Source organism: Condylura cristata, unplaced genomic scaffold, assembly GCF_000260355.1.
Source record: "Condylura cristata isolate star-nosed mole 26May11 unplaced genomic scaffold, ConCri1.0 scaffold00008, whole genome shotgun sequence".
Taxonomy (NCBI): domain Eukaryota; kingdom Metazoa; phylum Chordata; class Mammalia; order Eulipotyphla; family Talpidae; genus Condylura; species Condylura cristata.
Genome location: NW_004567109.1, coordinates 6,687,260 through 6,714,248, shown reverse-complemented (window position 1 = coordinate 6,714,248; position 26,989 = coordinate 6,687,260). Strand labels below are relative to the sequence as shown.

The 26,989-nt window shown below is 64.8% G+C and overlaps 1 protein-coding gene across 1 annotated transcript in view; it reads right to left on the bottom strand.

Moving 5' to 3' along the window:
• The window catches only part of ARHGEF10L (Rho guanine nucleotide exchange factor (GEF) 10-like), a 77,485-nt gene extending 54,605 nt beyond the window's left edge, over positions 1–22,880 (bottom strand). Inside the window, exons 1-6 of the mRNA XM_012722088.1 lie at positions 22,699–22,880; positions 21,928–21,958; positions 13,444–13,535; positions 12,229–12,312; positions 8,994–9,163; positions 1,986–2,094 (exon numbers count right to left, since the gene is read on the bottom strand). Coding sequence (XP_012577542.1) covers positions 1,986–2,094 — 109 coding nt within the window. The 5' untranslated portion in view covers positions 8,994–9,163; positions 12,229–12,312; positions 13,444–13,535; positions 21,928–21,958; positions 22,699–22,880. The remainder of the gene's footprint in view (positions 1–1,985; positions 2,095–8,993; positions 9,164–12,228; positions 12,313–13,443; positions 13,536–21,927; positions 21,959–22,698) is intronic.
• Positions 22,881–26,989: the final 4,109 nt, after the last annotated feature.

Here is a 26,989-nt window from a genome sequence, read left to right as displayed (position 1 = left end):
GGGGGGAGGTGGGCGAACCCCGAGAAGAACAGCCCTATTTGGCTTTGTGTTTCAACTTTCAAAGAAACAATGCAAAAAACCAACTGGTGTGTGCTCAGGACAGTGGCTGGGGGCAGGTCTCCGAGACAACAGAGGGGTGCAGACAGGGTCTGGTCGGGGGGTCCTGGCCCCCACGAGAGACACGGGCCCAGGAAGACGGCCCTGGCCCCCCTGACTCTGGGCCCAGAGGTGGCGCCGGCAGGAAGTGGGAGGAAGCTGGGAGAGAAGGGTGGTGGTGACCCCAAAGGGACAGGGACCGGACACCGGCAGGCCCTTACCTGAGCAGGAGACGGACGAGGAGGAGGAGGAGGGACAGCGGGCGACCGCGCGGGGGCGGGGGTGGGGATGGGGGTGGTGAGGGCCCTCCTGCCTGGCCCACATGGCCCCCCGGGCGTCACTCCGCACCCACCCCAGCCCTGGCCCCGCGGCTTCCTCTTCCCCCTGCGCCACTGGGTAACATTCTTGGCCAGTGATTCGAGCCCGGCTGCAGCTATTAATAACACTGCTGGTGGGAGGGTCACTTCAGGAAAGGCTCTGGGTGAAGGGGGGTGGACAGGGCCGGGGAGAGCCCACTGGCTGCCTGGCCGGCCCGGGGGTGGGAATGATGACCAGAAGCAGTTCCCAGCCAGTTGGCCAGCCCCCTGCCACTCCCCCGGACACCCTGCTAAGAATGACCCCTCCGCCTGTCCCCTCCCTCATCCGGGACCTGTGCCCCCCAAAGGGTTAGAACAGCACACAGAGGTGGGGCTGAACCCCTGTCACAGAAGAGGAACCCACGGTTCTAGGAGAAGAGCCGTGAAGGTCACACAGCCAGGAGCCGCCGTCCAGCCCGGAGCACCTCACGGAGTGGCCACCCCTGGCCTGGCACTGCCACGGGGCGCCGGGAGCTGGGCCAGCTGGTCACCCTTGCCCTGTCCCTGAGACAGATGCCAGATTTGCCCCCTTGTAAGGGTGAGCAGCAGAGGCGCAGAGGGGAGCACAGATGGCTTCAAGAGGACACGAGGGGCGCCCTCCCCCCAGGGCCCTCTCCTGGCTCCCGCCGTGCGAGAGGCTGACTCCTCCTGTCCCACCCCGTGTGTCCCAGGCGGTCACCCGTCCGCCCCGCGCCTGCCCCTCACTCCCATGGGAATAGGACAGTCATCTGCTCCTGGGTGACGTCTCAAGCACTGAGGGAGGAACTGAGGAGCACCCGCGCACCACAGATGTCCCAGAGACGCTGACGATGGCGAAAAGCAGTTCCCAAAGCTCTGCTTTCCACCTCCAGGCCTCTGCCTGGCTCCTCCTCCTGGAGCGGCCGATGCCCACTGCCGGCCGACCTGGCCTCCCGCTCCCAGCCCTCGCCTGGCCCGTCACTCCGCCCCCACCAGCGCCCCGGGACTCCCGCCTGTCGCAGCCACCCACGCGCCTCCCGTGCGGCAGGGACCCCTGTCCGTGGTGAGGTGCGGATGAGTGACCGCCCCAGGTGTGTGAGGACGCTCTGCGGCGTCACGAGACACTGGGCTGACCACGCGGGCCTCGGAGCGGGCTGTTGCCAGGCGCCGTGCAGCTGCCTGGCCACTTCCCCTGCACACGCCCGCCCCCCCCCCCCCCGCCGGCAGCTCCTGGAGGAAACGCCAGTCTGCTCCTCTGCTCCCTGCACCCAGCTGGGCCCGGCACGTGCGGGGGCGGGGTAGGGGGTGAAGAGTGAGCGGGGTCTGCTTGGCTGAGGCCAGGGATCCCGACAAAGGCAGGGACACAAGGGGTGGGGGCACCTCCCCCAGAAGAGACAGGCCACGCCTCCGAGTGGAAAGAGGCTGAACACTGGGGACCCCACTGCCAGGGGAGCGGAGCGGGGAGCGGGGGCCCCCAGGTGGGAGCCTCGCCTCGCCCTCCAGCGTCCCCGCCACAGGGCTGAGCCCCAGAGCCCCCACACCCCAGCGCGGCCCAGCCTGGCCTGAGCGCCTCACCGAGGACGTCTTTCCTGTGCAGAAAGGACACTTTGCGCATGACAGCGATCCTGGTCTTCTCCAGTCCATCCTTGGTCCCGCTCTTGGCGGCCTTCATGAGCTGGGTCATCTGGGCAAAGGCAGAGGACTCATCAGAGAACCGAGGGCGGCGCGGGGACACCTGCCACAGGCACCCCCACCCCGGCCGCCCAGCAGGCACCAGGCCCGGGACCTCAGGTCCCCCCACTCCCGGGAAGACAGTGGCAGGGGTCACAGGGACAGCAGGCGGTGCTGCCAGGGCTTCCGGGCGGGGCCTGGGGCGTCCCTGCCCAGGGTGTCCTTTGGGCCCCCCTGTGGGCGAGGGGCCTGACCGGCTGTCGCGTCAGCTAAGGAGAATGTGCGACTCTGGGGAAGGCTGCAGGCCTGGAGTCTGGGCCCGGAGCCTGGGCCGGCTCCCCACTCCCTGGCGGGGTGACCCTGGACAAGCCTCACCCTCACTCAGCCTCAGTTTCCTCACTGAGATGCCGCGCGGCCCCTGCGGGGACTCGCTCCTGGCCTGGAAGCCTCTCCGCGCGGGAACAACTCCACAAAGCTTGGCGGTTACTTCAGGGGTGACTAAAGGAGGTGGCCACCCCTTCCCGTCCGCTGCACCCAAGGGAGAGTCCCCCCAGCCCCCCAAACACCCAGGTTCCTTACTGTCTGCCCAGGAAGGGGGGGAAAGGCTGAGCTGCCGGGGCGGGGCGCTTCCTCTGGGCAGGAGCAGCCCAGCACAGGCGAAGCAAGCTGAGCGGAGCCGCGCTCGGGCGTCGGCATGCAGTGGGGGCTGCGCGCTGGGGCGGCCCCGGCCTCCAAGCTGACCGCTGCCTCTGGTCATCCTTCAGCCCCCTCGCCCCCACCCAGCCCTGGCCAGATCTGCGCCACCCATGGTCAGTGCGTCCCACAGAGCTGTCCACAAGGATGGAGGAGCTCGCCGGTGCGCCCACGCCAGGGCTGCTGGCCTGGGGCAGCTACGGGGAACCCGCAAAACAGCCGTGAGGCTCAGGACCCGAAGTCCCGATCATAGGTCACGGCCATTCAGCAGCCGCGCGGCTCTCCAGAGGGGCAGTGCAGTGCAAGGGAACCGGCTCCTGCCCGAAGGGCTGGGGCAGGGCGGAGGCTTTCAGGAACAGGCTGACTTTCTGGAAACAACCAGCAGGAGGGAAGGGAAGAAAGGGAAGTCCCAGCCCCCCGCATCCAAGTGGTGCAATCCAGAGCAGTGATTCTAGGTTTTGGGGCGGGGCGGGGGTTGTGAGTGAGGGGCATAAAGGCCTTTGAGGATCTTCTTTGGGGAACAGGTGCTGACCCCAGAAACTGCACAGAGATGTTCACCCTCTTGGGTGAGGGGTCACAAGCCTGGACTGGAAAACTGTCCCAGAGCCCGCGTGCTAGTCTGGCTGAAAGCCGTCGGCGGGGCCCTCCTACGACCCCAAGCACCCAATGGAGGGCCCTCTCTTTGGCATTTTTCTGGACAAAAAGGAACAGCGGGTGAGCCCCACGGGTGTCCCTCAGTCACCCTGCCACCTCCACCTGTTTGCAGGTAGAGGGCACGCCAGCAGGCGCCCCCTGCACACTGCCCACCCCCACAGGCCCTGCTTCTCTCTGACCTCAGCTTCCTCAGTCAAACATACCCCCAGCAGGTCAGAAGCACTGGGTGGGGGGTCTGTACAGGCTTCACAGCCGCTAAAGTGCCCCTTCCCCCCCCCATGGGAGGCCTCGGGTTCTGCTGAGACAGTGCTGCAGGGCGGGGCACCCCCTTTGGCCCCCCTGCGCCCCGCTGCTGATGGCAGCCAGGACCACCGCACTCCCCAGCCTCTCTAGTGCTGAATGACAGCAGCCAGCAAGGCGGCGGCCCCACCCCAGGGCACCCTGGGAGAAAAGGGCTCACCCAGCGCCGAGCTCCGAGGCTGTGCCAACGCAGCCCTGATCTCCCTGCAGCCCTGAGCTGTCCGGTCCACACACCCACCCTGGCTGGACCCCTGACGCGCCCGTTTCACAGGCAAGGAAACCGAGGCTAGAGAGGTCAGAGGCCTGCCCAGGATCGCACTGCGAGCAGGCGGCGGGATTCAAGCCCCGGCCTGAGGACTCCAGAGCCTGTAGCGCCCGTCCCTGCTCCTGAACAGAAGCTCCTGCTGTCACCACCGATTCCAGAAGCCAGGGCCCCCCAGGAGAAGGGCTGCCATTTCTCCCACAGACGTCCGTACTCTGGGTCTTTCTGACCAGCCCGGGCAGGGAGGACGGCCAGCGGCACCAGTGTTCACATTTGTCAACACTTAACCCACAGTTTAACTAAATATGCAGATGCCTGGGCCTGGGCACAGAGCTGCAGAATCAGCCTCTCCAGAGAGTTCAGGTGTCAGCTCTTTCCAAAGCTTCCCAGGTCATGCGACGGCCCCCAGTGTCTGATGCCCACCCAGGACTTCTTGGGGGTGGGCAGCGCGCGAGAGGCCAGCTCGTGGCAAAAAAGAAGCTGCTGGAGCACCTGCCAGACGCGCTGGTCAGCCGGTGCCCAGCTCAGAGGTGAGCTGGACGCTCGGGCCCTCTGCTGGGCCCCTGGAGCAGCAGAGAGGCCCTTTGAAGGGCCCCACCCAGGGCCAGGGAGGGACAGACAGACAATACCTTACAATCGTACTTGTGCTTCAGCTCCTGCATGTCTCTCCCCCCAACTCTTAAAGCCAAGATGTCTCTCTTAGTCCTGGCGTATCTCTCCTTGAGCCTGGTCAGGTCTGGAGAAAGCTGGAGCCCCCAAGCAGCCAGGCGGAAGGAGAGCAGGTGAGAGGAGCAGGCAGGACAGGGAGGAGACAAGGCATGGACAACAGAGGAGAAAGGAGACTCAGGTAAGGTGGCGTGGACAACGGGGACAGGTGGGAGGGGCTGGCAGCGGTCGGGGCGGGCTCCCGCGGGGACTCGCGCCAGCAGCACCAGCTGCAGCTCGGGGCTGGGGCGCAGCAGCCCTGCTGCTGGGGGGACGGGAACAGCCTGGGCCCCCTCTCTCGGGGATGGGGAACCACAGAGCCAGGGACTGTGTCTGGGCCGTCCCCTTGTCTCAGAGCCCAGCCCGGGACTTAGGACGCAGAAGGCTCTCGGCATGTCTGCGAGATGCTGGATGGGTGGCCAGTGGGTGGCCGGGCAGGTGGGTGAGTTAGGGGACTACCTGGTGTGTGGGTGATGCATGAAGATGGGGGTGGACAGAGAGGAGGAGGGTTGGACAGGCGGATGAGCATGACAGGCAGACGGGTGGCTGGACCGGGATGGGGCGGACGGATGCGTGTATTGAGTCGGTGCATGAAATGGCAGGTGAATGGATTCACGTGGCCGGGTGACTAAAGCCGGGTCGATGGCAGAAGAATAGACTGTCAGATCAACAAGTAAAGGAACAGAAGCTTGGTGGGTGGACAGAGCAGTGCTCCTAAGTATTTAGCCACGGGCTCCCCGACAGAGAAAGCCCGGCTTTGCAGCATTTCTGTGGTGTGATTGCCCCGCACGGGCCAGCCTCAAGCCACCAGCACGAGGTCGCCGAATGGGAGCTGGAAGGAGGTCGGCACCACTGTGAGCTCAGACGAGCTGACTCTAGCATGGAAGGAGGGGTGAGTGAGCAGAGAGAGAACAGGGCGGGGCGGGGGGGCAGTCGGAGAGAAGGCTGTGCAGATAACTGGCCCATAAACTCTCTGGGAAGAAGGGGGGATGGGTGAAAGACACCCACAGGTATGACCGGCGTGAGCAACAGCATCCAGAAGACCGAGACAGGGTCTACTTGGGAATCAGCGCGCTCCGGAGCACGAGTCTGAGGGCGGGCAGGCCCCCCGTTCAGAACGCCGCTCCCGACTCGCGAGCTGGAAAAGCCCCTTTGCTTCTCTGACTTACAGCTCCGTGGCGAAGTGCCATAATAATCACTACCTCGTAGAGTTCCCGAGAAAATTAAATGAGCGGTCAATGGGAAGCCCGGGGCTTAGCTAGTGTTCAAGAATGGAAGCTATTCTTGTGCCACTTTCAAATAATATGTGTCCCACACTGTTGATGGGTGAATAACTGCTTGGGCGGAGTGTTGGGCAGATGGATGGAAATGAATGGAGGGAGGGAGGCGGGACAGGTGGATGGATGGACGGATGGACAGACGGACAGATGACGGATGGATGGTGGACGCATGGATGACGGCTAAAAGAGGTATTTTCTTTCAAATTGCACGATGTTGATTTGCAGCTCAGCCACTGACTGGTTAGTGTAACCCCAACCTCATCATTTAATCTCTCTGGGCTTCTGTTGCTGGTCCTCTGAACAACGATGCAGTGCAAATAACAGCGCTCGAGCAGAGGAGGGAAGTGAAGAAAAGCCGCATGGTGAGCCAGGCGTGCGAGCAGGCCTTCACTGTCACTATGCGAAACAGCAGCAAACAGGGACCCTCCGACAGTTACTGAGACCTCAGAACACTGGGGCTTGGGGTTTCTATGGAGTGCTGTTTCCTGCTCCATGGACAAGTAAGAATGGCACAGTAAAATCAGGGGGTCCCTGAACCCTTGGATGTCCCCCGACCTCCCAAAGGGACAGGAGAATGAGGCTCAATGTCCACTTTGATACCGGCCTGATCAGAGCAGGGGCGCAAACGGGCTTGGTCAAAAAGGCCCAGTCCCCTGGCCAGCGGATGATGGTGACCTTGATCATGAAGAGGTCAGAGGTCACAGGCAGAAAGTGGAAGAGCTCAATGGACCCATCCACTCTACATCTGAGGAAACAGCCCCGGCGCCCGTGGGCGGTAAGCAGTGGAAACCAGCCGGCTCAACTGGGCCAGGCTCCTGCTTAGACCCGGGCCAGGTGCTTCAAGGCTCCTCTGCAGCCCCCTCGGCCACTTCTTTGGCCAGACAGGCACCCCAAGGGTTGGCCTCTCCACATCTCCCGGAAGGGCTCTGCTGGTTCTACAGCAGGGCGGGTGCAGGGCGCTGCCAGGCTCCAGACACAGGACAAACATTTCCCCAGAACTCTGTGCCCAGCACCCCACAGCACACAGCACACAGAGCTGAGCAGCGCGGCCACAAGACATGCAGGCCTGGGCGCAGAGGTGTAGGCGGGCTCAGCAGCGCTCCCGGGCAGAGGCAGGTGCCAGAGGAAAGGCCCCCCACAGCCTTTCTCCTCCCCGGAGCTGTTGTTGGGGACAGGCAGGCCGGCCCTGGCCACAGCCAGAGAAGTCCCCGTGGGGAGAACCCCCTGCCCGCTGCCACACTGTCTGAAGAGGAGGAGCCCACGGTCTCCATCTGGGGGGCACGAGGGACTCATGGGCATCCCCTAGAGAGCCCTGGGGCCGGCCAGGCCAAGACAGCCCAGCATTTCTCCCAGTGCTTGGGAGGGTCAGAAATCAGGTTAAAGTGGGTCATGGGGCCCCCCAACTCTGAGCCTGAGTGCCTGGGAGCGGGGCACTGACGCCTGTGACTTCATCAGCTTCCCGCATGATGCCGACGCCCCTGCAATCTGGGGACCAGCCCTGGGGAGCCCCACATCTCCACACCTCCCAGCCTCTGAGAGGAGCCCAGCCTTCCCTCCAGGTCCCCAGCAAGAAGGCAGGGCCTGGCAGGGTGGCCGTGGGGGGTGAGGAGGGACAGCCAGAAGCCGAGAACAAGGGTCCTGGTCACGCTGTCCAAGACGCAGCTGCCTGCCTTCACGGAGAGGCCGCCCGGGCACCAGCAGCCGCGTAACCAAACGCTCCCGTCCCCCTAAAGCATGCACGCTGCCCTTCGAGGACAGAGCAAGTCCCGTCCCCGCTGGCCTCTGCATGCGAGCGCCCAGCTCGCCACTCAGAAGCCGCCTCCGACCAGCCGCTCCACACCCCACCCATCACGGGGCCTGCAGCCAGCGGCGCTTGCCTTGACATAGGTACTTCCCGCTGCTTCTAGCAAACTGCTATTTATCTAATAGTATCTGCCCCTAAACCACAAAGGTCGGCTGAGCCTGGATCAGGTCCTCCTGTTCCCGGGCACCCCAGGCCACACCCTAAGCTGTGGGTTGGACACACAATAGGTGTCAGAGATGCTTAACTTTTCACTGGCAAGATGTCAAGGCCAACTTCCAGGGCCTGGTCAGTGCAGGCCTGGCATCGAGGAGACCAGGGGTCAGGAGAGACCTGCTCGCCCATGTCCCCAAGAACTAGGGGAGCCTGATTTGATCTGAGGAAAGACTCTAAGGTGTGGGGGCTGCTCTGGCCAGCACCCCTCTCCCACAGGGGGCCCCCAAACTCAGAAACATGCAGGAGGCACTAAGAAAGCCTCAGAGCAGGCCTTGCTGCCCGGGTGAGCCCAGCAGCCCATCTGTGTCTTTTCAGAGGAACCCGAGAGGGACCCAGTCACCTCTGGCTGGGCAGAGTCTGTAGGAAGCTGCTCCCATTAAATCCCAAAGCTCAGCATGGATAGAGAGCACAGGGGAGGAGCCGGCTGTCACAGGAAAGGAGGAGCCAGCCGATCCTTCCTCTGGGTTCTCTGGGCTCCCTCCATGAAATCAGCAGAATGAACCCTGTTCCAGGCAGAAACGCCAGAAGAAACCAATGCATGAAGGCCTTGGCAAGAAGGCCCCAGGCAGGTGGTCTCAGCCACGGGCAGGCTCCGCTGCCCATCCCCGGAAAGGACTGGCGAGTCTGGGACTGGCTGGTGTGAGAGCACGTCCCACAGGCCCGGAGGTCCAGCTGACTTGGCCCAAGCGCCATCCGTCGAGGGGCTCCGTGATGACTGGGATTCTGAAGCCAGAAGCGAGCCCCGCCTCCTGCAGCTTGTACTGTAAGATGGGGCGGGGGACCCCCTGCGCCAGGCACCAAGCCTCCCACCCCCAGGTTAGGCCTTTCCACGCCAAACCGCAAGGCTGGCGGATCATCCCCCATTTCGGGGCTCCCTAGGACACTTCTCCCGCTTACCACACACTGCTTGGTCACTGGTGCTTAGATGCAGGCCTCGGGGCTGGCCGTCACCACCCGACGTCCCTCCCGGGGTCTCCGGCCAGAGACGCCCCACCCCTCACCTTGGGCTGGAAGGACACGCGGTGCTTGACGGGCTCTGCCTCAGGCTTGGCCTCCTCCCCCGAGTCCTCGCTGTAGCTCTCAAACTCGCTGGAGCTCCAGCCTAGGTCCTCGGGCTCCCGGGGCGCCCCGTCCAGGTGCGCATCCTCGTAGAGCAGGTTTCTCTCCGCCCCTGCTGGCCAAGGGACAGGGCTGGTGAGGGCCCGCAGCCCGGGCCAAGCCCCCCACCCACCCAGTTTCTGAGCCCGGGGGGGGGGGGGCAGCAGGCCCTGGGGCTCTAGCTCGGCCGCCTCGTCCATAAAGTGGAGACAGCACAGCATCACAGTGAGGGGGATACACGGAAACGGGAGAAAAGCAAAGAAACGAGGCAGGCCCCCCACGGGCCTGCCACCGCCTCCCACTTTCCACGCTACTTTTCGGGGATCTCGAAGCAACTTCTGAGCCTCCTTGCTTTCAGTGGAAAAGATAAACCCTTGGGCCAAGTCCTCAAGCAGCCTTTGACTCTGGCCTCAGCACCCCGAGGGCTGAAGCACAGGACATGGGGACCACTCAAGGAATCTGAATCGCTCGCCCCAGTCCAGCTCCCCGTGTGTCCAGGATGGGCCGGCAGGGGGCGCGTCTGGCCCACAGACCCACAGCAATGCCTTGAACTGAAAAGGGGCCGGTCACTCCGGGTCCCTGTCAAGTGGGCTGTGAGACGCAGCTTCCCCCGCCCGCCGGACCGGACCAGAGAGACCCAGCTCCACCGCTGTAGAAAGGCCCAGTCTCACCCGCTCACGTCGCCTGGGACCTGACCGCAGACCTCACCCAAGGGAGGCCAAGCCCCAGAAAGCGCCCGAAGGTGAAGATGCTCTTGTCAACATAGAAGAAATCTGGCGCTGGGAAAGGTTCTTTTTTTTCTAATGTGCTCAGAAATAAATAAATAATCTGCTCAGACAGAACCCACGTAAGCCGCTGAGCGGGAGCTTTGGCTGCCGGGGACCTCGCCACAGAACGGGGGTGACACGCCGGAAGGTCAAGTAAGTAAGGGAGGAACGAAACCCTCTTGGCAAAGAAGCTGGCACGTGGCAGGCGCTAGGCCAAGAGCGGCTGGCCCCCACTTGTGGGGGCTCCGGTGGGCCCGGGGGTCACTGTGCTGATCTGGGGTGCCCCTCCTCACCCCCCCCCCCAGGAGAGCAGGGAGCAGGAGTGGGATGTGAGGAGGCCGGGGAGACTCAGCCAAGTCATAAGACGGAAGCGCTCAGGCTTAGCTGCAGCCTCGGGTCCCAGGGTGAGGAGGGAGCTCGAGGTTATTTTTAAGCAAAAGATGATAGTGACTAATGCCTCCAGGAAGTGAAGCAGCCGGCCCCAGGCTGCGACCTTCACAAAGCCAGGCCTGTTGCTCTCTTAACGCAGGGGAGACCCGTGACCCATGAGCAAAAGGCAGGGCCGCAGCAACACCTGCGAGGTCAGCCTGCACCGGCCTCCCCAGCCACCTCCACCGAAGTGCCACAGAGCCCCACAGATTCTCTGAGGCTCTGAGGGGTCAGGAGGTGTAAAACATCACCCCTCCAGTCAGACAGATGAGGAGACAGAGCTGGCCCACGGTGAGACCGTGCGTGGGAGGGGCTGCAGACCCCTGGGCTTCCAAGGAGGCCCCGCCACTGGCCCAACTAGAACATTCTGTCCAGGGGCAGCTGCATCAGCAGATTCCTGGGCCTGTGGTGGGTCCAGATGTCAAGTGCTTCCAGAGACGCCAGGGTCCTGGCGCCCACCTCTGCTCCTTCCGCAAGCCCCACCACGGGTGCTCAGCACCTCACAGTAACTCAGAGAATCCTCAGCAACTTAAGGAGGAAGCCAGATTTATGGGAGAGAAGCCAGGCCCGGGGGCCCAGAGCCCTGGGCCCTCATGGGCAGCAAAGCCCGGAACTGAACCCAGGACGGTGTGTCCACTGGCACGTGTGGCTCCCCGTCAGCCGACACCCTCTCCCTCAAGCCGGGCTGAGCCCACATCCGTGCAGTGACCGTGAGTCCGCCAGTGCTGGTGGAACCCCGAGGCCATGCCCGGCCCTCCCGCGCCCTGTGGTGGGTCCCGGGGCTCGGGCTGCAGGCGCAGAGCTGAGTCCCAGGCCGCCTCAGAGCATGTTAGGAGGCCGGGACGTGGCCATCCCCTGGGGACACTGCTGGGACCGGGAGCCTTGATTTGACCATATGGGAAGACCGCCCCCAGGGGCCCAACCTCAGGCCGCTCAGACCTCCCGGCGCTGGACCTTCCCGGAGACCCCATCGCCTCCCAGCACACGGTGTCTTCTCCCCACCGCTCCCAGCATTCGAGCGATTCACGGGCAGGGAGCTGCTCCAAACTCCTGCCGGGCTCGCTAAAGGGGTGGGCGTAGCTGGGCTGGGACGGCAGGCCAGGAGCGGGCTCCGGGCTCCCGCGAGTCATGGCAGGTCTGTGTCTCTCCCACCTCAGCCCTCGTAAGCCCCGGACGCGCAGGCACCCCATCACACCGGGAGCCGGGCAGAAGCAGGGGTGTCCCCCCAGGAGGTGAGGAGCCGCTGAAAGCAGACGGGCGTCAGAGCCCGGCTCTGCTGTCCGGCTGGTACCCCAGCCTCTCTAAGGTGGCCACCAGCTGGCACCCCGAGCCCTGCCAACCTCACGGGGCACACTGAACAGTGAGGGCGAGGGCCAGTGTCTGCCACCACCGGCGGCCCACGTCCTCGGGGGCAGCAGCAGAGCCCTGCAGTGAGGACCACCCCGGTGTGAGCCCCAGGGCTGGTCTGTGAAAGGGGGCGTGAGGCCCCCCGAGGCGCACAGGCAGCGTCGCTGCCCACTGCGCGTAGGCAGAGCGGCTCCTGCTGGGGCTGCCCTGGGAGCCCTCCCCCGCGCTGCCCGCTCCCGCTCCGCGCCAGCTGGGCACAGGCTTCCTGGAGCTCTGTCCGCATCGCCCTTTGGGTTCAACACGTTGTCCTTTCCCCGAGCGCTTGAACGCGTGGGCTGCCCGGTCGTCACCCATTCTCCTGAAGGAGAAAGCGAGTGCTGGCCAGGGGCCACACCCGAGGGTCCCTGGCCGAGGAGCCCTGCCCTCCCCAGCCCCAGCCCGGCCGCGGGCTCCGTGCTGCCCACGTGTGCCCAGGATGACTGACGCTCTCTATGAAGACAAGGAGGGCTGGGCCGCGCCTGGGTGCGACTGGCAGGAAGAGACCCGAAAGCCCCGGCCCACGCCTGGACCCCAGAGAAGCAGGAAGAGGCCGTACCGGGTTGATGGGCGTCCAGGTTCTCACAGGGGACGTCGTCGTAAATCACATCTTCCTCGAGGGCGGGGAACGTGAACCGGTCGACTGAGGAAAGAAGCAGAAGAGTCGCTGGCTCGGGCACCGGCGGCACCCCCCCCCCCGGCATCCTGGCTACCGGGCCGGCCCTGGGGAGCCCCCACCAGCCGCTCTCAGGGAGCCCTGGCTCTCCCAGTGACCTCAGCAGACGCCCGCCGGCCCCTGCCGCGGCCGCCCATCTGTCTGACTGCGGCACCAGCGTGCTCTGCGGTCCAGGTCTCCAGACGCACCCCAGCAGGGGCCGCTGCCCCCCAGCGGGTGAGGGCAAGGCAGCCCTAGTGAGTACAGGGCATGTCAGTGGGGGCAGGGTAGACCTGGAAAGGGGGGCTGAGGCCCCCGAAACCCAGCAAATGAGCACACGCGTCCCGACGCCCCCTGGGTGGAGTGTGGCGGAGCCCACGTCCTGCCCGGGCGAGAGGTGCCAACGGGGACACGCCCAGGAGTCTCCCCGAGACGCGAGCTCCATCCTGCGGCCTCGGCCCCTGCGGGACTCGGAAACCAGCCCCTCCTCTGACAGGCGCTGCCCTCCCCCGGCACGTGAGGGAAGACGGAGGGATGGACCGCGGTGTCCCCACTGTCCCAACTGCGATGCCGCTGGGACCCCAGAACCCCGCCCCCCGCCGCCACCCCGCTGCCCCACGAGTTCTGCCTCCTGCGACTCTTGGGCCAGCCCAGCTCTCCCCGGCCTGCTCTGGACAGACCCCACTGGCTCCAGCAGAAATTGAACTGCAAGGCCACATCCTGCCTCCAGGGCTCCCTGTTGCCTGCTCCCTGGGGGCGGGCGCCCCAGATCCTCAGGCGCCTGCAGCGGCCCCTGCCCGCTCCCCTCCCACGACCCCACGCCCCTGCCCTCTGCCTCCTGTCTCCCCATCCTGGCACCCGGCCTGCAGGCTGTCTGCGTCTGCTCCCGGGGACTGGTCTGGTCACCGGTCACCCCGGCCCCGCCTGGCCCAGCTGCTGTGGGGGTTCCCTCGCGTCTGCTCCGGGCACAGCTCTCACTGCGCGGCCCGTGTGGCGGGCCCTGAGAGCCGCTGCCAGGCCCACAGCGCCCCTGTGAGGGTGGCCTTCAGCTCCGAGGGTGCTGAGGTCTGAGGTCCTGGTCAGGCGGCCCTGGGGGCACCCAGAACTGGGGGTACTTACAGCGGCGGGAGCTCTTCTGCTTCCAGCTGCCGCGCCGGATCCCAGAGAAAGCCGCGTCCCCGGCATCCCCGTTGCTCACCGCGGGCAGCACCCTGCGGGCCACAGCAGCACAGGTGAGCGGCGAGCCCGAGGGCCAGACGGCCGGCTCCTGGGCCCAGCCCCACGCCAGGCGGCGGCACCTCGCAGCAGCCGGCAACGGTGGGGCCGAGCCACGCCCCCCAAAGCCACTCGTCGTGGGGCATCTCCCCATGCCCCGTCCTCAGAGGCACTGAGAGCTGGACGTGTGGCCAGGGCTCCCCTGGCCGGGGCGCCTCGGGGGGATCTCAGCTTCCGCTCCCCATGCAAGTGGGGTCTCGGGCCGGGGCACCGGCCTCTGGTGAGGGTCACGGTGGGCGAGCTTGGAAAGAGCACGCATGGTGGCAGGTTAATCCCAGCGCACCGGGATGGGCTGGTCTCCGAGGCTGGCAAGGGCCGGGGTGGATGCCGTGGGCCGAGACACAGGCCCAGGGCGGACGGCGCACGGGAGGGGCCTCGCCCGCTCTGGCTGCTCTCACCCACGCCCGCAACCCGCCCGTCAGGAGGCCGCAGCCACACGCTGCGGGCGGCACAGGGGGGCGCCGCTGCCTGGCTCTGCAGACGGAGAAACTGAGGCTCAGACTGAGCCACGAGGCCAGGGCCCCGCTCCTGGAGGGAGCCGCACTCCGGCCTGCTGCCTGCAAAGCCGTGACCTCCCCACCACGCACGGGAAGGCGAGCACGCTCAGACATCCACCAGCATCGCAGGCCTGCCGCATCCTGAGGTCCCCAAGCCTCGGTTTTTTGGGTCTTGGCTTTGTTTTTTTAGGTTAGGGAAGAAGTTGCCCTGGGCACAGTGACAAGTTCAAGTCTCCATCCAAGGGACGGGAGCGGGTCAACCAGAGAGCATCACAAGGACCCTGGGTACACCCTGGCAGTGTCGGGGCGGGCATCTCTGGGCGAGCCGGGCAGCTCCATGAGGGGCCTGGAAATGCTTCATGTCACAGTGAAAGCCAGAGGCTGCAACCTGAGCCGCTGCTGAGCATGAGCGAGCTTAGTTTCGGCTTATATTTATTTTTAAGTTGTAATTGGCTTTTAAAGAGCCACCTGTGGCTGGCAGCCACCAGAAAGGACAGCAAAGGTCTAAGCCACCTGCACGACCGGAAAAGCCAGTCACAGGTCCAGGGAGCAGGCGGCCCAGGGACCGGGCTAGGCCTCCTGGAAGGTGGGGCCGTGGGGTGTCACACGGTGTAAGGCAGCCCCACTCCTGCGTACCCCCACTCCCTGGCAAGCCCAGAAATCAGGAGCCCCCCGGGAGAAGGGGGTGGCCATGGTGGCCCGGTCGGTCTCAGGAAGGCTGGGCTCGAGAAGCCCCCGCCCCGGCTGGGCCCGCGGTGTCCTGGAGCTTGAGGTCCAGATGGACAAGTCCATGGCCCCAGTCACCTGCCAGCAGGTGGCAGCGCTACAACTTGAAGAGCTCTGCCTGGCTCTGCTGGCTCACCCCCAGGCCAGGTGAGAGGGTCTCCGGCAGCGGAGCTGTAGGCTCACAGTGTGGGTGACTGGAAGGAGATGCAAAGAGCCTCCTCCCTCCTGGGCCCTTCGGGCCCTTCACTGCCCTGAACCCCGCCCCAGGAAGCTGCCTGGAAAGTCAACTCTGCAAACACTCCCTCTGGGGCCTCCAGAGGTTCCTGATAAGCAAAGAGCCATCAGGAGCTGTAAGTGGCCAATTATCTCTCCCTTATCTCAGTTTCCTGCACTTCTTAAGCCTCTGGGTTTGCACAGGAAAAAAGGCGAGTGGCTTGAAGAGACCAGTCTGACAAGGTGGGGTCACCACCTCCCCATGCAAAGGAAGCCAGCAGAGAGGAACTGTGAGCAGCTGGGTAGAGGGGAGGAGATGGCGGCAAGGACCCTCCCAGTGCCCCAGGACAGCCCCGTTAGGCAGACTGTGCCCTGGGGGCTCCCGGGCCCACCCACTCTCCCAGACCCATGGGGATGTGAGGGAAGTCAGGGCCTGCAGACAGCGGGGCAGCTCCAGGCGGCCCCACTCCTCGCGGGCGCCAACCGCCAACCCCCAACCCCCTCCCGGGCTCTGTAAAGGTCAGACGCCCAGTGTGGAGAAGGACGCAATACCACAGCCACAGTGTGGCGCTGCTTGGAGAAGCTGTATGAGGACGGCTCCTCGAGGCTCTTTCCCACAGGTGACACAGCGGGTGTCCCTGAGTGGGTGCTCAGGGAGAAGACCCCAAAACCCAACAGCTCTGACGGTCTGGGCAGCTGGACCAGCCCACACATGGCATTTCTGGGGCCTCTTCCAGGGCAAGGTATGAAAAATATGACTGAGGAAAGAATGTCATCTTTGGGGAATAGAGGACCAGGACATTTGCCTTATATAGCCTTTCCTGAATCCCCAGCAGCCCAGGGGGCGTGGCCCCCAGCAATTCCCTCCCCGCCCCCATTCTCCACTACCCCTAACTCCAAGAACAACAAGAGAACAGCAGGTGAGCCTGCTGCCAGATTTCTTTCCTGCCCCAACTTCTTTCTGATCTGTTAAAGGCAGAAGGGTTATAACCATCTGATGAGATGACGCAAGTCCCCAGGAGGCCCCCCCACAACCTGGCCAGGCCCAACCCCAATTCTGACCTTTTCTCCAGGGGGCCCAGGTAACAGCATTTTTAAAAGATTTATTTATGTATGCATACAGAATTGGGGTACAAGCCAGAGGTGCAGGGGCAGTGAGAGTGGGGGACAGAACAGACAGATTGACGAAGTACTCTGCCGAGGGGAGCAGCAGGGAGGGAGAGGTCTGCTGCGCCATGTGGGTCACCTCCGGGGCTGGGGATCGAACTCGCACTGAAGCAGCTGCGGCCAGTTTGCAGTGCTGCGTCCCAACCCTTTGCACCACCAGGGAGGGCCCGGCATCAACATTTTTAAAGCTCCCGCTGGCTCTACTGTGTAGCCAAGGCCGAGAGCGAGGGGTCACAGGCTGAGGGGTGAGGAAGCGGATGCTCGGGAGTCAGCAGGCCTGGGATAAGGGGTACCTCTACTTGCTCTGTGAACGGGGACGGCGCTTGCGCCCAGTGAATAACTGGGCCTACTTCCCATTGTGAGGAGCAAACAAGGCCAGGACAGCAAGGCCCTTAGTGGTGCTCTGTGCCTCAGTTTCCCCGTCCGTGAAATGGAGTGACAAGCCCTCCCTCTCAGGGTTCTGGTAAGCAGCTACTCCCAGCCCCATCCTTCCCGGCCCCTCTGCAGGTCCACTCTGCACATTGGGGCCCGCCACCCCTCCCCGACAAGAAGCACTGCGATTCCAGTCTGTCTGTCCAAGCTGGCCCCCACTGGGCACACACCCACTTACTGCTGGAGTAGGGCAGGGAGGGAAATCTGGACCCCTCAGGCAGTGTCCAGGACACAGACCTGGAGGTCACAGCCGAGGAGGCCTTCCAGGGCCGCACCCCGGCCTCCCGCTCCCTCCGAGGCACACCTTCCTCCCCGAAACCCGAGGTCCACTGTGGACAGGCCCTGCCCCCAGCGATGGGTTCTCAAGGGCCCGGTGGGGTGTGTAGAACACGGCCCCCTCAGGGGGATGCAAAGTCAAGTTCGGTAGGTTAGGAAGAGAGCCGCGAAACAGCAAACAGCGTGTGCGACAGAGCCAAGCGCCCTCCGAGGAAGACTCCGCGCCCCGGACACCCAGAACGGAGCTGGGCAGGAGCCCCGCGGTAGGCCTGAAGCGCGTTTTTACTGTCATTTTCTGTACTTTCCTTTTATATATATATATATATAATAAACATATGACTTACCAGGAAAAAAAAAAAAAAAGAAAGCTAGGAAGAAAGGAAAGGCCCTGGCTGGGGCTAGGGAGGCTGGGGGGGCTGGGGTCTGCAGCACCAGGCTCTTCCTGGATAAAGACATGTGGGGCACAGGGGTGAAGGGCAGCCGGACTCCCAGCCAACCAACAGGACAGACGAGGGCCCCCCAGCCCCGACTTGGAGCCTCGGCACCACCACCTACCAGCCCCGGCCCTGGGGCCAGTGACCACACCTCTCCAGGCCGGCAAAAGGGGACCCCCAACATTCCCACCTCCCTCTTGAGGCTCAGCAGGGCAAATTACCCGGACCTGTTGACTGAGGACAATGCGCATGTATCATCTTACAGATCTGGAGGGGTGAAAGTCCAGAATGGGCCTCAGGAGACAAGAAAGCAGGTGCAGGGAAGGTGAGAGGGAGGGAGGGAGGGGGAGTGGGAGAGGGAGGGGGAGGGAGGAAGAAGCCAGAATTCCCTAGCCAACTGGGACCCCTGATTGGTTGCGTCTGGGATGCCTGGGTCTCCCAGGCAGTCTGCAGAAGTGTCCCCAAGGCACAAGCCTCAACTGACTGGGCTGCGAAGTCCCTTGGCCACAGGGTGACATGCCCTCAGGCTGTGGGGATGGGGGAGGGGCCAACAAGCTGGGTGGCCTGTGTCGCCTGTGGGATCGCGCTTCTGCACACCGAACGTGGGTGGGTGGACGGTGAATGAGGGGGACCCCGGGCAGGACGCACCAGGCCCCCAAGGGGCGCTCAGGGTACCGCACGGGTCCATGGGGACCTCTCGGGGGAGGCTGCTGGTTTTTAGTGGGTACTCAAGGACATGGTGATCCAAAGACCACAGCCCTACTGTGGAAACCCTGCAACCAGGGCCGGAGAAGAAAGCAGCCTGACCCCTGTCGCTTCCACGAGCAACTCTGCTGCAGGTGACCACTGCGGGGCCCGAGGGCTGCAGAAGCTCAGGTTTGGGGAGGCAGCAGCTGGCCAGAGCACAGCCCAGGGCTCTCGCCACAGGGCTGGGTCTCCAGGCGCTGAAAACCTGAGAGAGAGCACTCCATGGCTGAGCTCTGCTGGCGGAGGGCGTCTGGGGCACGCCTGCCTCGTCAGCTTGCCCTCCCTAAGAGCCACCATGGTCCCGACACCAAGGCTTCCTAAGCCTCAGGTTGTGGCCAAGAAGGCGTCAGGTGCCTGAATCTGTCCTGTCTGAATGCTGAGCGTGGCCCCTTCTGGCCTCTCGGCACCTGGCTCACGCGTCCTCAGGGAGGACACAGCTCCTGGCCTTCCCAGAAGTCCAGCTGCCCAACCACCTCCCTCAGGATCCAGGCCAGGGTGGGCAGCACAGTCCATCTTGTCTGGATGGACCCAGGAAGGGCAGCCAGCAGACACCTCCAGGGAGCCACTGAGCGGCCCAGCAGCCAGGCAGGAAGTCCAAGGCCTGACCCACCGGGAAACACTGAAGTTGGGGGCGTCATTGGGCCTGGCAGGAAAACAAGCAAGCCAGAGGGGGACAGAGTCCAGGGGCTGGAGCGCTGAAAGGCGCCCAGTGGCCGCATGACCCGCGTCCCAGCGGCCGCTGGGCCCAGGCGCCTCTGTCAGTCGCAGGAGCTCAGGAGTGAGTGTAGGGCCTCAAAGTCGCCAGGAACAATCTGCCCTGCCTGTGGGCTCTGGGGGGTACCGTGGGGTCAGGCAGGCTGAGCCAGCCCCGAATTTATTCGTTTGGCTTATTGCTGCAGATACAGCAGCAATCACATGCCCCCACTCCCACCATCCAACAAACCCTCGCTCCATGGCGCCGACCTGCAGCAGGGAGACACTGGCACGCCCCTTCCGCCATCACCAAACCTGGGGCGGGGGAGGGAAGTCTGCTTTCACTCTGCGCCCATGTCGGGCACAGGGGCCTCCCCCAGAATCACAGGCAGCACAGGCCACCGCGCCTGGCTCCCAGCGGGGTGTGTGTGGGAGGCCCCACCGACTGCTTGGAGGCGCCTCCCCCAAGGGCTCAGAGCATCTCTTCTCAGGCAAAATCCTCACTCCAGCAAGTACACAGCGTCGGCTGGTTCCCTGGGGGTCAGCCACACCCCAACATGAGGCCCTGGGCTTGGACCAGCACTGTCTCTGTCGGGAGTGAGCTCCCCGAGCCAGGCCCCAGCTGTAGGGGAGCAGGTGCCTTCCGGAGAGGGGAGGATGGGAGAGGCTTCCGCTCTGTGCCCGCTGCTCCGTGGTGACTGTTTATCACTGTGATTATGACGTCATATCTGACCAGCTGTGCCCGGCTGGGGTAAGGGAAAGTGCCACCCGTGAGCGGGGCACCTCGTGTTCTGATTCTTCACTTTGCCCCACCGCCGTCCCTTACAGACCTCGGGCACCTCCCTCCCCCGACCACTCTGAAGGTGGCTTTTGCCCAACAGCAGGGTGGACGCGACTGAGACCATCCTCACCCCTAGGGATTCTGGAGCAGCCTAAAATCACCCACGGGCTCCGGCCAACAGCACCTGACAATGCCAGCAGCCCCCTTTACCCCGCCGCAGGCTGGCTGCCTCCTCCAGAGACCGGGCCAGGCTAGCGGGGGGACCGATGCCCATGGGCCTCGGCGCCCAGGCAGGCCTGCGGAGCCACCTCGACTGCCCGTCGGCCTCGCCGTCCTCCTAGCCACCGCCCAGCCCGCAGCTGTGGCTCCCGTCCCAGGGCAGACTCCAAGAGGTGGGGCGGCAGGTCGGCCAGAGCCGGGCCACACCCAGGCCGCTCTGACGCCCAGCGTGCGGGGTCCGACCAGCTGCCACTACAGCCAAACCGAGACCCGGATGCAGAATGGCGACCACAAGTCCACTGGGAGTGGCCAGCACGCGCCAGCCAGACCAAGCGCTGGGCAGATGCTAACCGTGGTGCCCTCACCGAGCCCTGCAAGACGGGAGACTCACCCGCTGCCTTTCACTAATTAGGAAACCGAGACTCAGACAGGAAGCAACTTGCCCCTGACACAGAGCCAGTGAGCAGTAGAGCCAGCCTGGAAGCCTGGCCAGTGGGCCCAGAGCCCCAGCAACCAGGCCCTCGGTGAGCCTGGCCACCGGCTGGCGGCCCACCATGCTCCTGCCAGGCCAGCTCGCCCCCGAGCTGGGGACCCGGCGGCCACCGCCCACACTGCTGGGCCCGGGTCACTCGGGCAGCCGATCTGGGCAGCTGTGCTAGCCCTGCGGTCAGCCCCGGGTGGGCAGCCCCAGCTCCTCGCAAGGCCGCAAGCAACCTGGCAGAGCCCAAGGCCATTCCCAAGCCCCGGGCAGGTGGGCCAAGGAGACACACAAGCTGAATCTCCTCCACTTGAGGCTTAGACTGCCTTTTCGTTCCCTTTTGGAGGGAATACTGAGAAGCAAGTGACCAACGACTCCCCCCCAGGGGCTCCAGGAGGGAATGTCTCTGCCCAGGGAAGGAGTGAGACGCCTTAAGTCACTGACAGGGAGGGAGGGGGCGAAGCCAGGAGCGGAGGGAGCACCGGACAAGGGGCGAGGCGGCACCAGCCCCCCTGCTCCACGCAGGCCCCTGAGGAAGCCTCCCTGACCGGCTCCGCCTGGCCGACCCCGCGGCCCAGCCCCCGTCCTGCTTGCACGTGCCTGCGCCCCTCACCAGCTGAGTCTCATGGGAGCTGCAGCCTGGCCTGCCCTCGTGGCCGCCCGGAATCCGGGGGCGATCCCGGCCAGCGGCAACCTCCCCAGCCCAGGGTAGCACAAGCAGGTGCTGCTGACTCACTTCAGGGAGGAGAGGTTGGCCCCTGCTCCTGGCCCTAATTACACGGCAGCAGCCCAGCAGAAGCCTTGCCAAGGTCCGCCCACTCCCGGCGTCCAGTGCGCACAGACGGGGGTCCTGGGCAGGGACGGGGACCCAGACGACCTCCTGCTCCCGGGGCCCAGGCCGCCCCGCTCCAGCGGGGTGTCCTGGCCCGGCTCCCAAGAAGACCAAGAGAGGGCTGCGCACCCCCACCCCAGGCCCCAGGGTCTCCATCCACCGCTGGCTACTTCTGCTTCCCTCAGACCTCTGAGTTCCAAGAAGGGCAGCGGCGGCAGGGAGGGAGCACGGGCGTGGCCTCAGCCTTCGGGCCCCAGCCCACCGTGGGCAGCTGGGCCAGAGCGGCGGCCAAAGACCACAGAGGGGACAGTGGCCACGCCTGCCACTTGGTCTCACCCGGCAGCGCTTCCCCCTAGGGAGGGGCCAGGGGCCTGTCCTGTCAGTGAGAGAACCACAGCCGGGAAAGGACCCACGGCCACTGCTGGGGCGGGCAAGACCCGGGCCGCCGGCCAGCACCAGGGCTCTGGCCATCGGGAGGCCCTGGCCATCGGGAGGCCCTGCCCCGCGGGCTGGGACCGGCAGCGTCCCTGGCAACAGCAGCGGTGGGCGGGAAAGGCGGACGGCGAAGACCACTGCCCCGGTCTGCGGTGCGCGGAACAGCAGCCGCCGGCCCTGGCACTCCACGCCCCGGGGTCGGAGCCCAGCCTGCTTCACGTCACAGGCTTGTGCACAAAATAAAGGGGAATGACCTTCCCCTGGGGCCGAGCATCCTGAACAGCATCCTCCTTGGCCAGAGACGGCTCCTGGGACTCTGGGCCACAGCCCGCCCTGCCCACGCCCCCTGCGCAGCCCCTCCTACCCCCAGTGCCACGGCAAACTCGAGGCTCACTTACTGTGTCGGGGGCACGGCCGCTGGGTCTGGGTCTGCAGGGAACAGCAGAGGGAGAGCCGTCAGGCACTCAGCCCGTCCCGCCCCTTCCCAGCCTCCCTGGGGGCGCCAGAGCGGGCCTGGCTGGCCTGCTGGATCTCTGCCTCCTCCCTCCGCCCTGCACTGTCATTAAGCTCTCCTACCTGTCCTACCGACACCTCCCCACTCCCACCCGCACCCCCTTGGCCCACATGGCAACGCCAAGCAGAACCAGCTGCCCTGCCTGCCCTGGGCCTCCCCCCCACCCCCAGCTCCTCAAGGAGCCCCTTGTCCCAAGCCTGCAGGAAGTTCCTGCTGGTCCGGTCCCTGGTCTCTCCCAGATGACAAAATCTAAGAGCCCCAAAGGTGCCATTTAACACCAGCCTTATCAGGGCCCTCCCACCCCCAGGGCCACTGCTCTGGGGCCGGCGGACTGGACTGACTGGAGCCGGCCTCTGGGAGGCCGCTGCTCTGGCGGGTGTGATTCCCCGGGAGAAATGCAAGCCGCCCAGACGGACCTCTTCCAGACCCGAAGTGCCAAAGTGCCCCCGCCAGATGCAGCAGGAATGCCAGGAATCCCACTTCCCCAGGGAAGCAGTGGAATGCGGGCCTTCCCAGGCCTCCCTCCCTGCCTGCTTCCTGGGGACAGTGGAGGGAGGACCAGGCATCTTGGGGAGCCTGGCTCCTCCACCCAGCCTTAGCTCTCTGGAGCCTGAAGCCAGGAAATGGGAGGACCCAAGGCTCCCAGAAACATTACCAGTTTGGGGGGTGGCGTCCAAGTGGATCAGCGAGGCGTCTGCGTCCTTCCCTGCAGTGACGCCCAGGACACCCAGGCCAGCGCTCGTGTCCTCGTCATCGTCACTATCCTCAAACTCAAAGGCCTCTCCAGGGTCGTCCTCCACCTCGGGGTAGGGGCCTGCGCCCTGGAAAACCAGCTGATCTCCTGGAAGGAAGGAGGAGTTAGTGGGGCTGCAGAGTCTGGGGTCAACGCTGAGAAGAGGGAGCCTGCTGCGGTGGGCGAGACGCCGCGGGCCGAGTGAGGCGCAAGGGCCAGGGAAGCGGGTGTTCTGCGCCGGTCCCCGCGCTAAGCCAACGAACAGTCTCCCTGGCGGCACGCGGCCCGGGTACTCCTAAGTATCACTTTGCCTTGGCTTCTGTTTTCCTGTTTTGTGCACACGGGCTTTGCTCACGGCACCTGCGCGGGGCCCGTGGGCACGCCCCTCCGTGGGTGTCCCGCCCAGCACGTGTCTGGGTACCGGCGGTGTGTGACGAGAAGCGGGCGCAGCACGAAGCACAGCTGCCCGAAGCCTCTGCAGCCTGAAGGTATCAGCTCCAGGTAGCCCTGCGTGCTCAGGGCCAGGGCCCACCTTCCCAGCAGGGGGGTCCGTGTGAGGCCTCACCCCCTGCTCCTTCCTCCCTCCCGGGGTCCGCCCTCAGGGCCCGTCTTCATGGCTCGGAATCGAGAACCTGCCGCCCCCACCCCCGCCCTGGCCCTTCTGTTTCCTCTCACTGTTCCTGGATAACCGTGGCTGCGTTGTGCCTCTTAGCCAACCTCGAATCCTAAGGGCAGCCCCTCTGAGTGTCCCTCTAAGAGGACAGGTCACGGCCAGGGTGGGAGCTCAGCCCTCTCCATCAGCGCGGGAAGGAACGGCTGGCCGAGGGAGCGTCCAAGCCCTCACCTGTCCGGTTTCCCCAGGCTTGGCCCCACGGTCCTCTCCCCTCTGAGGCGTCTGTCCTACAGCCAGGCCTGGACAGAAGCTCCCGCATCCACCAAGTCCACCCTGCAGCCTCGAGCAAACGCAACTCCAGCCACAAGGGCGGTGTGGTCTGGTTTTCTAAAGCCTGTGAGGTCACCTGCCCCAGCAGCGGGGTCTCGCTCTGGCTCAGCCTGTCCTGTCTGGGTCCCCTCAGCTGAGAGCTCTGTGCACGTCCATCCACCACTCTAACCCCGGTGTCCCCCTGTGGACGCTGGAGAATAACAGCAGCACCCAGCAGGCAAGGCTGGTGTGAATATGGACGGAGCTGTCCGGCAGTGTATCCCGGCCACCGCTGACCTTGGGGCCGTGTGACCTTTGCCGTGGGAGACGCTGAGGGCGGTGGGGCAGGCTTTTGGCTCTGCCCAGTCGAAGCCAGTGCTCCCCTCCAGCTGAGACCCAGAAACTGTCCCCAGGCGCTGCCAATATCCCCTGGGGGGCAACTCGCCCTTCACTGAAAACTGCCAGGGCAGAGTAGCGGTGGGCTAAGTCCTGCCCTCCCACCTGACACGCTCTGGACAGGACTCTGGTCCCTGCTTGGGCTGGGATGCGAGGGAGAGACGAGTGGGTGGGGGCGGTGGAGGGCGCCGGAGGCCCGACCGGAGCTGCAGGGGGTCAGATGCAGCCCAGCCGTCACCGTCTCCCAGCAGAATCGCCCCGCCCGCCCCCACGAGACCGCAGTGTCCTGGAGCAGGACACTTAGCCCTGCCCTCCGCTGCTCCGCCAAGGCAGAAACCCAGGGCTGCCCGCCTGCCCCGCTTTTTCTGGGGGTGATGACCAGGTAGAGGTCACATGAAGGGGCCAACACCCCTGCTCCTAGGAGCTTGGGGGACCCTTTGGGCCGACATGGGGGGAATGGACTCCTCTGGGCAGTGCTGTGGCCTGTGGCCGGGGTCCTGGGCAGCAGAGACACACAGGACCGTCTGGGGCGGGGCCCCCCACCGCCGCCTCCACTTCACACCCGGAGGCTCAGAGTCTGAGGGGTGAACAGCCCCCCAGCTAACAGGCAGGGGCCGCCCGACCCCCAGATGCCAGGGTGATGATGAGCAGCAGGAGCCCGGGCGGAGCGTGGGGCGGAGCGGCAAAGTTCAGATGACTATTCTCCACCCAATGGGGTCAGAAATCAATTAGGGGTCCCCAGGCAGCCTTTTGTTCATGCTAGAGAGGATTTTTAAAAATTGTAACATTAACGGCCCTCCCTGGTGGCGCAGCGGGTTAAAGCACAGCACTGAGAATCTGAAGCCGCTTCCGCATGAGTTCGATCCCCGCCTGCTCCGGAGGAGACCACATGGCGCGGCAGACCTCTCCTGACCCACCCGCTGCTCCCCTCAGCAGTGTACTTCGTCGATCTGCCTGTTCTGCTCCCCACTCTGTCTCTGGTGAAGCCTCTCACCGCCCCTGAGCCTCTGGCCTGTACCCCAGTTCTGTATGAACAAATAAATAAATTAAAAAAAAAAATTGTAACATTAACAAATCCCACTCGGTAGGATTTTGAACACTGTTTTTGCCACCTGTGTGTGCCCGTGTGCGCCCGTGTGTGCCCACACGCGAGCGTGCGTGTCTGTGTGCACGCCGGCCTCCTCTGCCCCGCCCTTGCTCACCGGCCCGCCACACGCCACACCAGGAAGGTGGCAGACACACGCCGCCCGCAGCCTTCCGCGTTCCCTCCCGGAGCCGTGTGCTCCTCGGCAGGCAGCTCCCGGTCTCAGTCCTCGGCTTCCTGTACGGCGTCTCCCAGCGAGGCCGCCGTGGCCAAAGCTGCCCCAGGGGCGCCCGGACCCTCGCGGGCAGCTGATGTCCCCCTGCGGGCAGCTGATGTCCCCCTGCGGGCAGCTCATCTCCCCCTGCGGGCCGAGCGGCTCGCGGCGGGTGTTCGGTTCCTGAGTTCCGCTGCTGGGCCCGCTGGCATCAGCTTTCCGCAGGCGGCGCTCGTGTCTGCTGGCTCCCGACCGCGTGCCCGGCGTCCAGGCCAGGCCCCGCTCACATCAGGCACAGCCAAGAGCCATCAGACACACACACATGCTACTGTGGTGCCCCAGGCGTGGTTTTAATCAAAGTCGAAAAAATACTGGCACAAATACCACAAAGCCCTTGCCCGCCGCTCTGGAGTGACCAGGCGCAAATGCACTCTGAGCAAGGGGGCTCCGGTGCCCCGGGCCCCGCCCACTTGACTCGGCTGGCACCGGCCCCACGGCCATCGTCGACACAGCGACCGAGGCCACATGGTCAGGCCAGCGGGCTGAACAGCCGCTCTCCCCACCACTGGCTGTGTGGGTGTTGGGCTATTCTACCCCAGAGCTGACCTGTAGAACGCTCACACTGGTGGTCACTGCCTTGCGGGCGGTCAGGGCAATGGGACAGGATGAGCAAAGGGCCTGGCGCAAGGTCCTGCACTCATGTCATGACGCAACCGTCTGGCATCACCATCACCGTGAGTCACGGCCCCGCCCCTGACCCTGCGGGACATGGGCAGCCTCCCCACTCCTAGGCCAGCCTCAGGCCACTGGGCCACAGGCGATAGCCAGGGACGAGGGTCACTTCTGCACACTCTCCCTTGGTGAGCACAGCCTGGCTACCCACATGCACCCAGCGACCTACTCTGGGCAGGCCCGGGGCTGGCGGCAGCAGTGGACATGGCTGTTCCAGCAAGGAGCGCTCTGCCAGACACAGTGGCGATCTACAAGGCGAAGGCCTGCCAGGCTGGGGCAGGGCCCGGAGGCTCGGCCACAGCAGGAGTGGAGAACAGCGACCCAGAGCGACAGGAGGTGAGCGACGAAGAGGGGCTGCGAGACCGCTGAGGAGGTGCTTGGGATTGGATGGCTTGGTGAGGCAATGAGAACCCCCGAAGAATCAGAAGTGGCCAAGAGCCCGGTCCGGCCAGCAGGTGACACCGGCCACGTAACGCTAAGGTGGTCTATTTTGTTGCTGGCCTCACTTCGGCGCAGGGCTCCCGGGTGGAGAGGAGAGAGGGTGCCCGTGGCGGCCCGGGACTCAGAGTGAAGGTTGTGGGTCCGTGCCCGGCTCTGTTTTCAGGATCCTGAGACACAGGCCTCCGGGGGGGACAGAGAGCCCAGCTGCCCCTCCCTGGCCACCCCTCTGGCCAAACATAACTGTCCGGTTCCTGGACACACCTCACCCTTGGGAGCGCCAACCTCAGCGAGTCTAAAAGGTGGGGTCCCCCGAAACCACCCAGAGTTGCGAAGAAGTCGCATCCACTGAGCTGCCTCCCTTTGCAGAACATGGAGGTTCAGGAAGGAGGAGCCCTGCCCGGCTCAGACGGGGCGCCTGCGGGCC